The sequence below is a fragment of the Cavia porcellus genome, unplaced genomic scaffold (assembly GCF_034190915.1).
Source record: "Cavia porcellus strain 051 isolate PalLab524CR breed Dunkin Hartley unplaced genomic scaffold, mCavPor4.1 scaffold_4, whole genome shotgun sequence".
Classification (NCBI taxonomy): Eukaryota; Metazoa; Chordata; class Mammalia; order Rodentia; family Caviidae; genus Cavia; species Cavia porcellus.
Genome location: NW_026947487.1, coordinates 100,579,597 through 100,592,931, shown reverse-complemented (window position 1 = coordinate 100,592,931; position 13,335 = coordinate 100,579,597). Strand labels below are relative to the sequence as shown.

At 38.0% G+C, this 13,335-nt stretch overlaps 1 protein-coding gene across 6 annotated transcripts in view; it reads right to left on the bottom strand.

The window, feature by feature from the left end:
• The window catches only part of Nfatc3 (nuclear factor of activated T cells 3), a 142,218-nt gene that overhangs the window by 4,073 nt on the left and 124,810 nt on the right, over positions 1-13,335 (bottom strand). For 2 of the 6 annotated variants that reach the window (XM_063247543.1, XM_063247546.1), the window contains one exon: positions 8,487-8,590. The exons of 1 other annotated variant lie outside the window; for it this stretch is intronic. In XM_063247543.1, the coding sequence (XP_063103613.1) occupies positions 8,490-8,590 (101 nt within the window). In that variant the 3' untranslated portion in view covers positions 8,487-8,489. Of the gene's footprint in view, positions 1-5,969; positions 6,120-8,486; positions 8,614-13,335 lie in introns of those variants that run through there. 3 more of the 6 variants (XM_063247541.1, XM_063247545.1, XM_063247542.1) reach the window with 3 other exon arrangements.

Genomic DNA, 13,335 nt, shown 5'->3' with positions numbered 1-13,335 from the left:
CTAGCTGTGATGGTGACACACACCTGTAACATTCAACACTCAGGAGGTTGAGGAGGGATTGCCATGAATTTAAGGTTGGCCTGGGCTACACAGCAAGGCCTTGTCTCAAAAAACTAAAGGTATGCAAGGCAATGAAAGATGAAGATACAACTTGACTGTGGTTGGTACTGAATGTATATGAAGGTAGGAACCAGAAGCCAGATGGATCATTACAAGAATGAAGATTAATCAATGCTGGACAATAATCATCCATAAACCAGTTTTAAAGTAGTCAATACAGATATATGAAGACCTTTGTCAAATCACTTTTAAGCAAATTTTTGAGGTTAAACATTTATTGTCCATAAAAAAAAATTTATTGATCATTCATGATAATTGTTTACAAAGAATATAACCTGATTTTACTCCTGGCTAACTAAAACAACCACTGGAATAGTTTATATAAATGGAAAGTTATGAGGAAGCTTTGGAAAAAAAATGTGTTTTTCTTTTCAGTTTCCTCATCAATATAATTTGGGAAAACTTCCTACAGAGTATAATGTGAAAATATAAAGGGCATAAGTAAGCCAGGTAACTGTTGATACCTATTATTCCAAACTGAATAATATGCAAGAAGTATTTTTTTTTTTTTTTTTTGTCTTTTTCATTTTTTATCTGTACCAGTGATTGAACTCACGACCACCTGCTTGCAAGGCAGGTACTTATGCCACTGAGCTAAATCCCCAGTCCCCTTAAGAAGTATTTTCAATGTGGCTTTCCAAAGGATTTGTGGCTAGCTAGGCTAGTCTGGTAATAATCCATAATCTCCTGACCTCTAATATTCTTTTTTTTTGGGGGGGTACTGGGGATCGAACTCACGACCTTGTGCTTGCAAGGCAGGCGCTTCCGCCGCTGACCTAAATCCACGGCCCCCTCTAACATTCTTTAACACATTAAATTATCAGTAAATTATCTGGGCTTGGTGGCATGTACCTATAATCCCAGCGTCCTGGCTGGGATGCTGAGGGAGAAGGATCACTGTAAGTTCAAGGCCAATTTTGACGATAAAGTGAGGCCTTATCTCAAAAAACAAAAACCTATTAGTAGACATCACCATCTCTGGTTTCCAAAGAATTGTGAAATCCAGAAAGGCAAGGACATTACTACTGAGAAAACATTAATTTATGAAGACTGGACCTGGAATCTCTAACCCTACTACTTGGAAAGGTGAAATGGGAAGATGCTGAGTTCAAGTGCAGCCTGGGCAACACAGCAAGATGCCATCTCAATAATAATTATTTTTTTCTCAATAATTTAAAAAAAAATTTTGATGACTGAATAAATGGATCCTAATTTTACAGAATTACTTGGAAGCTATTTGGAACTTGTAAAGTAAGTTTATTAGGTATTAGGTAGGAAGGAGACCAGAGAATGTTATAAGACTAACACATGGCATCTGATTTTGCCAATGTCTATTTTAGGTAAGCTTTACAGCAGGGGAAAAAAGCCAAAAATATAACCAAGCATCCAACTCATATTCAAGTCATCTTCTGTGATCACATATCCCTTCCAAGGGATATGTGATTAGAAATATTTAGGCAGCCATGAAACACACGTTTTCCATTAATATTTTACTGTTCAAATTTTAAAACAAACTGGTAAGGGCTGGGGATTAGGTTTAGCAGCATAAGCACCTGCCTGGCAAGTACAAGGTCGTGAGTTCAATTCCTGGTACCAAAAACAAAAAACAAGCTGATAGAAAATAAAATGGTGCTTTATCACCACAAATCACACAATGAGTTTTCCTGGCTTTTTTTTTTTTTTTTTTTTTTTTTTGAGACAAGAAGTTGTTGTTGTGTAATTCAGGCCGGTCTTTAACTAGTGACCATCCTCCTGCCTCAGGCTCCTCAATGCTGGGATTACATGGTGGTGGCATGCCTGAATTTTTTTTTAAAACAGTCTTGGTATGTAGTCAATACCAGTGCTAACAAGTTATACAGGTCACAGCATCTGACAGCTGTTGTCTTTAAATACTTCCTACTCCAACATCTGGGCTTGGCTGTTACCACAACAAAAGTAGAATTGGAACTACCAGCAATATTTGCTGTTAAAAAATTGAATTTTTGGGTGTGGTGTGGTGAAGCACACTTGTAATACCAACATTTGGGGGGCTGAGGCAGGAGGATCCTTTCAAACAGTCAGAGCTATAGAGTGAGCTCAAGGCCAGTCTGTTGGAATGTTATTTCTGGACGTAAGAATGAGATGTTTCAGCTGGGAGGGTGGCACAGGCCTGTAATTCCAGCACTGAGGCAGGAGGATTGCCATGAGTTTAAGGCCAGCCAAGGAAACACTGTAAGACGCTGCATTAAAAAAAAAGTTTGAGGCCAGTCTGGGCTGTCCTGAGTTGAAGGTCAGCCCGACATATATAGCAAGACCCTATCTCTCACAAAACAAAACAAAGCAGGTAAAATTAATTCTGTGCATAAACAATTTTTTTTTATACCGGCACCAGGGATTGAACTCAGGACCACGCACTTGCAAGGCAGGTGCTTATGCAACTGAGCTAAATCCCCAGCCCCTGCATAAACCATTTTATGAGGATATTCTTTTTTATAAAATGAAAGCTATATGCAGGTACAATTATTTTCTGAGTTTCACTAGAAATGAAAAGAAAAATTTACAATGGAAAGAAATACTAACTAAATGACTTAAAATTTTTTTCTTGCTACGTAGTTCAAACTGGGCTTAACTCACTGTATATCCCAAACTGGCCTTGAACTCAAGGCAATCCCTCCTGCCTTAACGTTGAGTGCAGCGATTCCAGATCTACAGCATCCCACCTCCCCTACTCTGTGATTTTTTTTTTTTTGTACTAGGATCCCCTGCTTGCCAGGCAATTATTTTTTTATTTTTTTTGTCTTTTTGAGACAGGGTCTCACTATGCAGTTCATAGTGAGCCTTGAGCTTACTTTGTAGCCCTAACTGGTCTTGAATTCACAAAGATTCTCCTGTCTCAGCCTCCTGAGTGCTGGGATTATAGGCGTACCCCACCATGCCTGGCTTTTCAAGCAATGATTTTTTTTGGTAAGAGGGATTGAACTCATGACTTCACACTTGCCAGGTAAGCAGGCAGTGTTTGTTTGGTTTTTTTTTTTGGATACCAGGGATTGAACTCATGACCTCATGCTCACTTATGCTGCTGAGCTAAGTCCCTGGCCCCAGGTAGTGATTTTTAAATGGATGAGAAATCTAGTATTACCTTATGGTTTGTTACTCTAATGTAGTTTTGCTAAGATTTAGCTTTAAGTTATTTGATAAGTTTTAATACCATGTTAAATACATGAAACATTGAATTGACCTACTTATGCAAGAGTGGATGAATTAATTTGCATTTATCAAAATCTGACTGATTTGCCTTCTCAAAATGAGCACAGAAATAGTAATAAGAACAGTGGGAGTAATTGTCATTGTACAAAATGTGTAATTGTAATTGTACTAAAGAGAGAAAAAGAAAGTACTCTAAAGGACATAACTGCATGTATATTTAAGTGTATAAGATAAGTAACCATATTACTGAGTTTTATTGGATCATTGAACAGAACTGTTTGCAGTCTCACTGTTTGAATGTCTACTCTATATGCTTTAATTTCGTAACTTGAATAACTATTTCTAAGATGACATATGTAATCTATTAACTAGTGATTTCCTACTGTTTAATTTTTTTCTAATTCTGTATAACTTGTACCCTTTTCTGTTTTTTTTTTTCTTTGTTCTCCTTAAATAAAATATAAAAAAAAAAGAAAAAAAATAAGGACAGAAATAAGTTCTTGAAATTTAAAAGAGAGTCAGGGATATAGCTCAGCAGCACGGCACCTGCCTGGCAAGCACAAGGTTGTAATTTCATTCCCGGCACCAAAAAATAAAGAAATCTATGGTTAAGAAAAAAGTCAGACTAATGTCTCAATTCATTCTTTTCTCAAGGAACTGGGTTTAACTAGTCACACACTTATATTTCCCAGCTTCTTTTAATTAGGTATGGCCGGTGAAATTTCTCTGGGCATCAAACTCATGAGCAGGCAGGCATTTATATTACTGAGCTAAATCCCCGGCCTCCATGTATAACTTCTTTACTTGGTTGAAATCTCTCTTCCTCATCGTCCCCCCACTCCTTACTTTAAGCTAAGACTCAAAGTGGTGACTCCACTTTGACAAAACATAGGAGAAAGAGAAACAATAAACTGAAATGAAGCCTGATTTCAGCTAAAAGAGGTACTGATGTAATTAAGCTACCATACTTTAGAGTTTCCATTTTACTAGTTTAGCCTGTATTAATAAAAACAAAACAACATCATAATGGTAACACATATAAAGAATATTTAGGTATACCAGCAAGATAACTATTTGAACTCTTTTATGCCAGGTATATTTTTATTTTTTTCAGTACTAGGAATTGTTTTTTTTTTTTTTTTGTCTTTTTCTTTTTTATCGGTACCAGGGATCAAACTCACAACCGCACATTTGCAAGGCAGACGCTTATGCCGCTGAGCTAAATCCCCAGCCCCCAGTATTAGGAATTGAATCCAGGGCATTTGCACTGAACTATGTCCCCAACCTTTTAATTATTTTTTTCCCCTTTAGTTTTTGTCAGGGTCTTACCCTAATCATTAAATTGTCCATGTTGGATTTGAATTTGCAATTTTGCCTCAGCCTCCTAGAATGCTAGGATTACAGACAATGTGCCAATACATCCATCATGCCAGACATTTTACTAATTAATTTATATTTTTCAGATGGCACATTTGCAAGGTTTGGTGGTGCAAGCCTGTAATCCCATCACTCGGGAGGCTGGGGCAGGATCCCTGTAAGTTTGAGGTTAAGACTGGGCTACAAAGTGAGTTCAAGACCAGCCTGAGTTGCATAGCAAAACTCTTATCTCAAAAAGTAAAAAAAAAAAAAAATTTAAATGGCATCTTGCTTGCTACATTACCCAGGATGACCGTGAACTACTGGTATCAGCTAGTCCTTCTGCCACAGACTCCTTAGTAGCTGAGACTATAGTCATGTGCCACCACACACAGCGCTTTCACTGCTATAAAACCTAGGGCAAGCAATCTACCACTGAACCCTTATTTTGAATTTCACTCTGTGAACTCTAGAAAGATTCCAATCATAAATCAGATTAAAAATACATACATATTGCTAGGTGTGGTGGTGCATGTCTATAATCCCAGCACTGGGAAAGTTGAATTTGAGACCAGCCAGGGCTGCAAAATGAGCTCAAGGCCAGCCTGAACCGCATAGTGAGACTCTGTCTCAAAAAAAAAAAAAAAAAAAAAAAAAAAGTGTGTATATGTACACAAGGTGGGTGTGTACTCCTTTAATTTCAGCACTCAAGAGGCTAAGGCATCAGGATCCTTGTGAATTTGAGGCCAGCATGAGCTACACAGTGAATTCAGGGCCAGCCTGAAATAGCAACAGGTATCTCAAAAACCAAAGCAAACAATAAAAAAAATATACATACACAATGATCAGAAGATAACCTTCACTTTTTTTTGGTATTGGGAATTGAACACAGGAATTTTATAATAAGGTACATCTCCAGCCTTTTATTTATTTATTTTTACTTTTGAGACAAGGTTTTACTAATTTGTCCAGGCTACATTCAAACTTGTGATCTTTCTGCCTCAGCCTCTCAGTGCTGGGATTATAGGAATGTGCCACCAAGCTTAACCACAATTTTCACTTTTAATATTAGGTCTAATGCCAGTGAAAGGATAATGCAACACACCCAATTAAGCCAATTAAGGGGCACATCAATACTGTTAAGATTTTCTTTTTACGAAACTTTTTTTTTGAAACTTGTGATGTGTGATGCTATACAGATCTTTTAAAAGTTTATAACAAAGCATTCACCAAATGTTAAACCTCCAGCTGAGTAACCAGTACACTTTTTGTTGTTGTTTTATTTTTGAGTCAGGGTCTCAACTGACCTGGTAGTCTTGCTTGGACTTGAACTTGCTTTGTAGGCCAGCCTGGCCTTAAACTCCTGGAAATCCTCCTTTCTTGGCCTCCCGAGTACTGAGATTACAGGCTTGCACCACCAAGCCTGGTTTGTTTGTGGTCTCTTATATGAGCAAAAACTGAAATGTGAAGCATTAACACTTCTTTTCAATTTGGGTTATGATATGGGATCCAGAAACCTCTACTTCCTCACCCTGTGCCAGGGGTTGAACCTACAGCTTGAGCATTCAGTTCCTTGGAAGCATCTGAAATTTCCAGAAGAATCAATCCCCCCACCCTTTTTTTCTCTGATGTATCTTGCCTACTGTTAGCACCCAAATCTATTATCACTAGGGGCCAAACTTAGCTCCAAAAATATTATAACTCATTCTATCATTTGTTCTCTGGATCCTTTTCATGACTTTGCTCCATCAATTTTGTTCACCTTAATCGGTCTCATCCAATGATGCATGCCTATAATACCATGTTCTGAGAGGGTGAGGTAGGAGGACCAAGTTCAAGCCCATCTGGGCAACTTGAAACCCTGTCTCAAAATCAAAAGAGCTGCGGATGCACATCAGTACAAAGGCCTTGGATTCAAGCCCTAGTCCTGGGGGCCAGGTCAGTCTCAATCTGCTTACCTCTTCTCATAGATCCTTCTCAACTGTGTTTAACATGGGTGAATTTTTCTGCTTCAGAGAAACAAGCAAGAAAACAAAAACATCACCTATCTTGCCCTATAGCTCTTTTTTTCATGGCTTAAACAGCATTTATTTATGTATTTATTTATTTATTTTTGAGGAGAGAGCTGAGATAAGGTCTTGTTATACAGTTTACCAAGCTGGTCTTGAATGAGTTATGTAGCCCACATTGGCCTATATAACCTGTGCTGGGAGGCAGAGGCAAGATTACAAGTTCAAGCTCACTCAGACTCAAAATAAATAAAAAGGGCTGAGAATGTAACTCACTGCAAAGGCCCTAGGTCAGTCTCTAGCATTAAAAAAAATTTTATTAGGGGCTGGGGATTTAGCTCAGTGGTGTAAGCACCTGCCTTGCAAGCAGGCGGTCGTGAGTTCGATCCCTGGTACCGATAAAAATGAAAAAGACAAAAAAAAAAAAAAAAAAAAAATTTAAAAAAAAAAAAATTTTATTTACACTGCTATTTCTATATTCTCACTTCGTATTCACCACACAGAAACAATTCTTTATTACCAAGATCATTAGTGAGTAGTTTGTTGCTTTACACATGGGAAGAGTAATGGGCTAAAGACTGAAAGAAGGGCCTCCTGGCAAGCTCAAGGTCATGAGTTTGATCCCTGGTACCAAAAAAACCCCAAAAAACCAAAAAAACCAAACAACAACAACAACAAAAAACCAAACAAAAAAACCCCCAAAAACTGAATAAGATTTTGTTTTTGGGCCGGGGCTATAGCTCAGCAGCACAGCACCTGCCGGGTAAAGTTCGATTCCTGGTTAAAAAAAAAAAAAAGATTTAGTGTTGGCTTGATTATGATGTGACCAAAAGGATTTATCTACTAATGTTTTTGGCAACTGATTTTTCTTACCTATGAGGAAAATCCTTTCTTCTGTTTTTGGTACTGGACACTGAACCTAGGACAACCTCACGCATGCTAGGTAAGTGCTCTACTACTCAGTTATAGCCCCCCCCCATTTTTTTTTTTGGTGTGGGGGATCGAACTCACAACCTTGTGTTTGCCAAATAGACACTTATGCCACTGAGCTAAACCCCCAAACCTTGGGAGTCCTTTTTGAGACTGGGTCATCATGTTAAATTGCACAGGCTGGGCTTGAAATCGTGATCCTGTTGTCTCAGCTTCCCATAGGTGTGCACCCACCACACCTGACATACTTTCATAAGTGACCAAGTCTTTGAAGAAAGGATCTAATGTGACAACAAGAAAATGTGTTCCTGATGAGCTGCCGAAAGTCCAGAGGTTTAAGGCCTACCTCTCTCCATCATAGACACTGATCCACTGCTACAGCTTTATTCCAAGAGGAGTCACAGGTAAACTACCAGGAGTGCAAACGTGGGCCTAGCATGCCTAGCATGTTAAAAATAAACATTCTGGCTTGCCTTTGAAAAGTGGATACAATTTCCTGTGCTATTTCCATTTCATACTGCCTTACATCAAAATTTAAAAGTACTTGATCAGAGTTGACAAGGCTTATATAACTGACCAGAAATCAAATGTACTCAGTACCTACACCATAGAGTTCAGATATACTGGACCTCTCTCTGCTCTGATTTTAAAAGATCTAAACACTTGCTTTTTAGTCAAATCCAGACTAAAATTTTAATAAGCCTTAGTGTGGTTAATATAAAAAGCAGAATCTTGTAGTCAAAGTGTAGCTCAAAGATAATGAGTGGGCCTCCCAGTAAGGTGCCTGTGCATACCCCCTCTTCTCTAGCACATGCAAATCCAGCCACTGCATGCAAATACCAGACGGGGGCACAAAAACAATGACACGTTTCAATCAACACTCACCCTCTAGATTCTCCAGAAAGGAGCTGGACATGAGAGATCACTGTGGGTAGGCCAGTTTTCTGCTGAACCTGATGGCTGGTGTTCCAAGTCAGACATAAACTGGTCTGTGTCAAAGAAGACAACATCACTACAGAATGGAACAAACCAGAGGGTGAACTTTATCTATTACAGTGCCCAGCCTGTTTTCAAGTGGACTTTAACTGTCCTTTACCTGTCAATTACTACTGCAGACCTCCACATTTTATTAGGTAATGTAGTATTGAAGTCCAGATAGTTTATCTTTATGGGGAGGGTACTGGGACTTAACTTCAGGACCTTGCATTTGCCAGGCAGGCACTTGTGCCACTAAACTATATCCCCAGCCTTTATTTGTATTTTTTAGGGTTTTGTTGAGACAGGATCTCATTATATATTACTATTATTATTATTATTATTATTATTATTATTAGTCTTTGAGAAAGGGTTTCACCATGCAATTTGGGCTTGCCTTGAACTCACTATGTAGCATACACTGGCCTCAAACTCACCGTGATCCTCCTGCCATAGCCTCCCAAGTACTAGATTATAGGCATGCCTTTCTTGCTTCTTAAAATTAAAAAAGGCAATTAAAAAACTATAGTTATGATTTTCAGGAATAAATTCAGTTTTAAATAAACTAATTTTGATTAGAGTAAAAATATAGTAGCTCCTAAAGCCACCTCCTTTGGCCATTAAGGAATTATCATTGGGTTTTGTTGTCCAACTTCAAACAAAAGAACCTGACTTTGGAGAGAAGAATATAGTTTGTACATAATGTCTGTAAACATTAATAATTAATATCCTCTTTTTTTTGAGCCAGGGTCTTGCCATTTAGTTCAGGGTGGTTCTGAACTCACTTTGTAGCACACACTGGTCTTGAACTCATAGTCATCCTCCTGCTTCAGCCTGAGTGCTGGAATTATAAGCGTGCACCACCACATCCAATTAAAACCCTCATCATTTTTTTTAAAACAAGTTCTTTTTTTTTGGAGATAAGTCCAGGCTGGCCTTGAACTTGTGGCAATCTTTTTGGCTCAGCCTCCCAAGAATGGGGATTACCAGAATGTACTACCATGCTTGGCTACTCTCATCTTTTTGATTAGTTTTTTTGAGATAGGGTCTTGCTATGTAGTCCAGGCTGGTCTTGAACTTTTGGAGATTCTCTTGCCTCAGCCTTGTGAATGCTGGGATTACAGGTGTGCAGCAGCACTACATCTGGCTAACCCTCATTTTAAGCAGACCAAAAACAAAACAAAACAAACAAACAAAAAAAAAGAAAAACAATTAAAGCAAAATAAAAAGCAATCAGTCTCTCGTTGGTGGGAGTGTAGACTGGTGCGACTATTATAGAAATCATTGTGGAGATTCCTCAAAAAACTAGCACTAGGTTCTACTGGACTCAGCTATGCCCCTTCTTGGTATCTTTCTGAAAGAATTAAAAACATCACACCCTAGTGATCATATGAACACCCATGTTTATAGTGGCAGTTTGTAGTAGCTAAATCATAGAAACTGCACGAAGGCCCATCAACCAATACCTGGATAAAGATGATGTTTTTAATACAATGGAGTACTACTCTGCCATAAAGAAGGATAAACTTGAGACATTTCAAGCTAAATAGTATACCTTGAGATTATGAAGTGAAATAAATCAGACATACATATATAAATACTCTATTATTTCTCTGGTGTGAGAAGCCAAAGTGTAAATAAGGACCAAAATGTATAACAGGTATTGGGAAATGGTAAGAAAATATACAAATGAGAAAATGAACAAGGGCAAGGGGAAGGAGAAAAGGAAAGATGGGACAAGGGAAAAAAGGCGAACAGAAGGAAAGAAATGGAACACAGCTTTTGTAAATAAGGTAGGGAAGTGGGGCTGAAGGGAGGAGAGTGGGAAATAAAAGAAGCAAAGTATATCATGTACATGTAAAATTTCCTATGATGAATGTTATCATGTATATCTAAAATGTACCAACTGCCAGGCGAGGTGGCATATATTTGTAATGTCAGCACTCGGGCGGCTGAGGCAGAAGGATTATTGTGAGTTTAGAGGTCAACCTGGGCTACAAAGTGAGCTCAAGGCCAGCCTGAACTAGATGGTGAGACCCTGCCTCAAAAAGACAAAGAAAAAAAGTACCAATAAAAAAATTAGTCAAATGGAAGTGTCAGGCATGGTGGCATACACCTGTAATTCCAGCACTCAGGAGGCTAAAGCAGTAGGATCACTGAATTTGATGTCAGTCTGGGCTACATAATGAGTCAGTTCAAGGCAAGCTTGAATTACAATGTGACCGTATCTCAAAACAAAAACAATCAATCAGGAAAAATATAGACTAAGGACAAACCTGATAGCTACCTGAAAAATATTTATTTACTTACTTACTTACTTACTCAACTTGAGACAGGGTCTCACTAATGTAGTGCAGGATGGCCTTGAACTCACGGTGATCCCCCTGCCTCAGAGTTCTGAGTGCTGAGACTAAAGGTGTGTACCACTACATCCAGCCCCAAAATTTTAATTACTCATTACTCTTACATTCCACCAAAATTAATTTCTGATGAATCAAAGATTTACAAAGTCACAAAAATAAAACAAAACCAAACCAACCAAACAAACGAAATTTAAATTACAAGAAACAAATAGAAGATTGTTAACAGGTTAAAAAATTTTCATAACAAAAGCTATAACACACTGGGAGGAAAAAAAATCTGTAACTCCTCTGTCAATGAGCTAATAAATTTAACAATGATTCTACAAATCAATGAAGATCGATAATCTGAAAAAACAAGCTAATCTACAGGACATACTCTTTTTTTTTTTTTTTTTTTTTTTTTGGCGAACTCTTGACCTCACACTTGCCAGGCAAGCACTTATGCCGCTGAGCTAAATTCCCAGCCCACATTTTTCTCTTAAGCATAGAAAAATGCACATAATCTTACTTATAAATCAAATGCAAATTACAAGCACACTGAGAAGCTATGCCCCACTGGGAAATAATAAGATATGATAACAGAGTAGAGTATGCTGGTGAAAGCATAGGATTCAGTAGAGGTGAACCTATGGCACAAGTTCCACAGCAGGCTGTCTGTTACCACTGAAAGCTCTAAAAGGTTTGGCATCAACGGTATAGGCTAAGAGGCATTCTCTTACAGTATGAGTGGCAATGTAAGACTTTCTTTTTAGTGTTTGAGACATAGTGTTGCTATATAATTAATTCAGGGTGGCCTTGAATTCAGTCCTGTGTCTAAATTGTGGTAATCCTCCTGCCTAGCCTGCAAGTGCTTGGATTACGAGCTTGTGTACCACCCAGCCCAGCTCGGGTGGCAATGTAAGTTGTGCAACCGTTATGAAGGAGAATTTGGCAATCTTTTTCAAAATACTGGTCTAGAAATCTAGGAATTTCTCTCCCTGTCTCTCTCTCTCTCTCCCTCCAACACACACACACACACACACACACACACACACACACACACACACACACACACACAGATATGCACGGTGGTAGTTGTATTCCTAGAACTTGGGATGTTGAAGCAGGAGGATCACTGTAAGATGAAGGCCAGCCTAAACTACAGCAATGAGACTTTGTCTCAAAAACTGAAACAACCCATCATAGATGTATAAAGGTGTAGACAGGTAGGAAATGACATACATAAAAACTGCAGATACTAGTACATCTATATGATGTAACATTTTAATTTCACACAATGGGATATCTTATAGAACACTTTGTGAACTATTTAAATAAAAATCCTTCAGGCTAGTAGTATAGCTCAAAGGCAGAACATGTGCTTAGCATGTATAGGTCTTGGGTTCAAAAACCCAGTATCATTGTCCCCCCAAAATAAATCTTTTAAGGAAGTTCTTTTAGGTTACAGTACAGCATAATTTGCTTTTCAAGACAGGGTCTTGTTATGTTAGTTCAGGCTGGCCTGGAACTTAGTATATAGCTCTGTCTGGGCTCAAACTCATAGTGATCCTTCTGCCTCAGCCTCCTGAGTGCTGAGATTATAGACGTATGCCACCATACTGAACCATAATTTCCAATATCCAATTAAGGCAAAAGGTACATATAGCTGTTTATAAGTGCATAAAATAGCTTTGGAGTAACATTCAAGATGTTGGTAATGCCAACTGTCCATATGGAGGACAGTTGAAGTACCTAGGGGAGAAAGTTTTCATTATATATTCTGTGCCTTTTCATTTTCAATCATATAAATATATTATTTATTTTAAATGATTATAAGAAACAAAAAAGTTTAAAATTCTAACTCTACACAAAATCATCTATACATACTTAAGCAATCAACTATAGCTATTTTAGTAACTACCAAACAAATACAAGACAATTCAAATTTCACACAGATTTGGGTTCAAATGTCAGTCCTAGTATTTATGGTCATATAACCCCATGAAAGTGCTTAGATTCTGAACCATGTCTACACAAATAAGGCTAAGAATTCACATTTTACATTGTCAGAATTAATGACCTACTAGCAAACAGTGCTCAATAAAATAGGTGCTTCATTATGAAAACAGTAACCAACTAGGCATGGTGGCATATGCCTGTAATTCTAACTAGTTAGGAGGCTAAGCCAGATGGATAGCCAAATTCCAGGTCCGCCTAGACAATTTAGTGAGACCCTGTTTCAAAAACTGAAAATGGTTGAGGAGATAGGAAAGCTCAGTGGTGAAAGCATCCCTGAGTTCAATCCCCAGTACAGAAAAAAAAGAAAGAAAAAAAAAGTAACTATCATTCATTATTTTTTAAGGTTATACTTTTCTTCTTTGGTACCAGGAATCGAACTCATGACCTTGTGCTTGCCA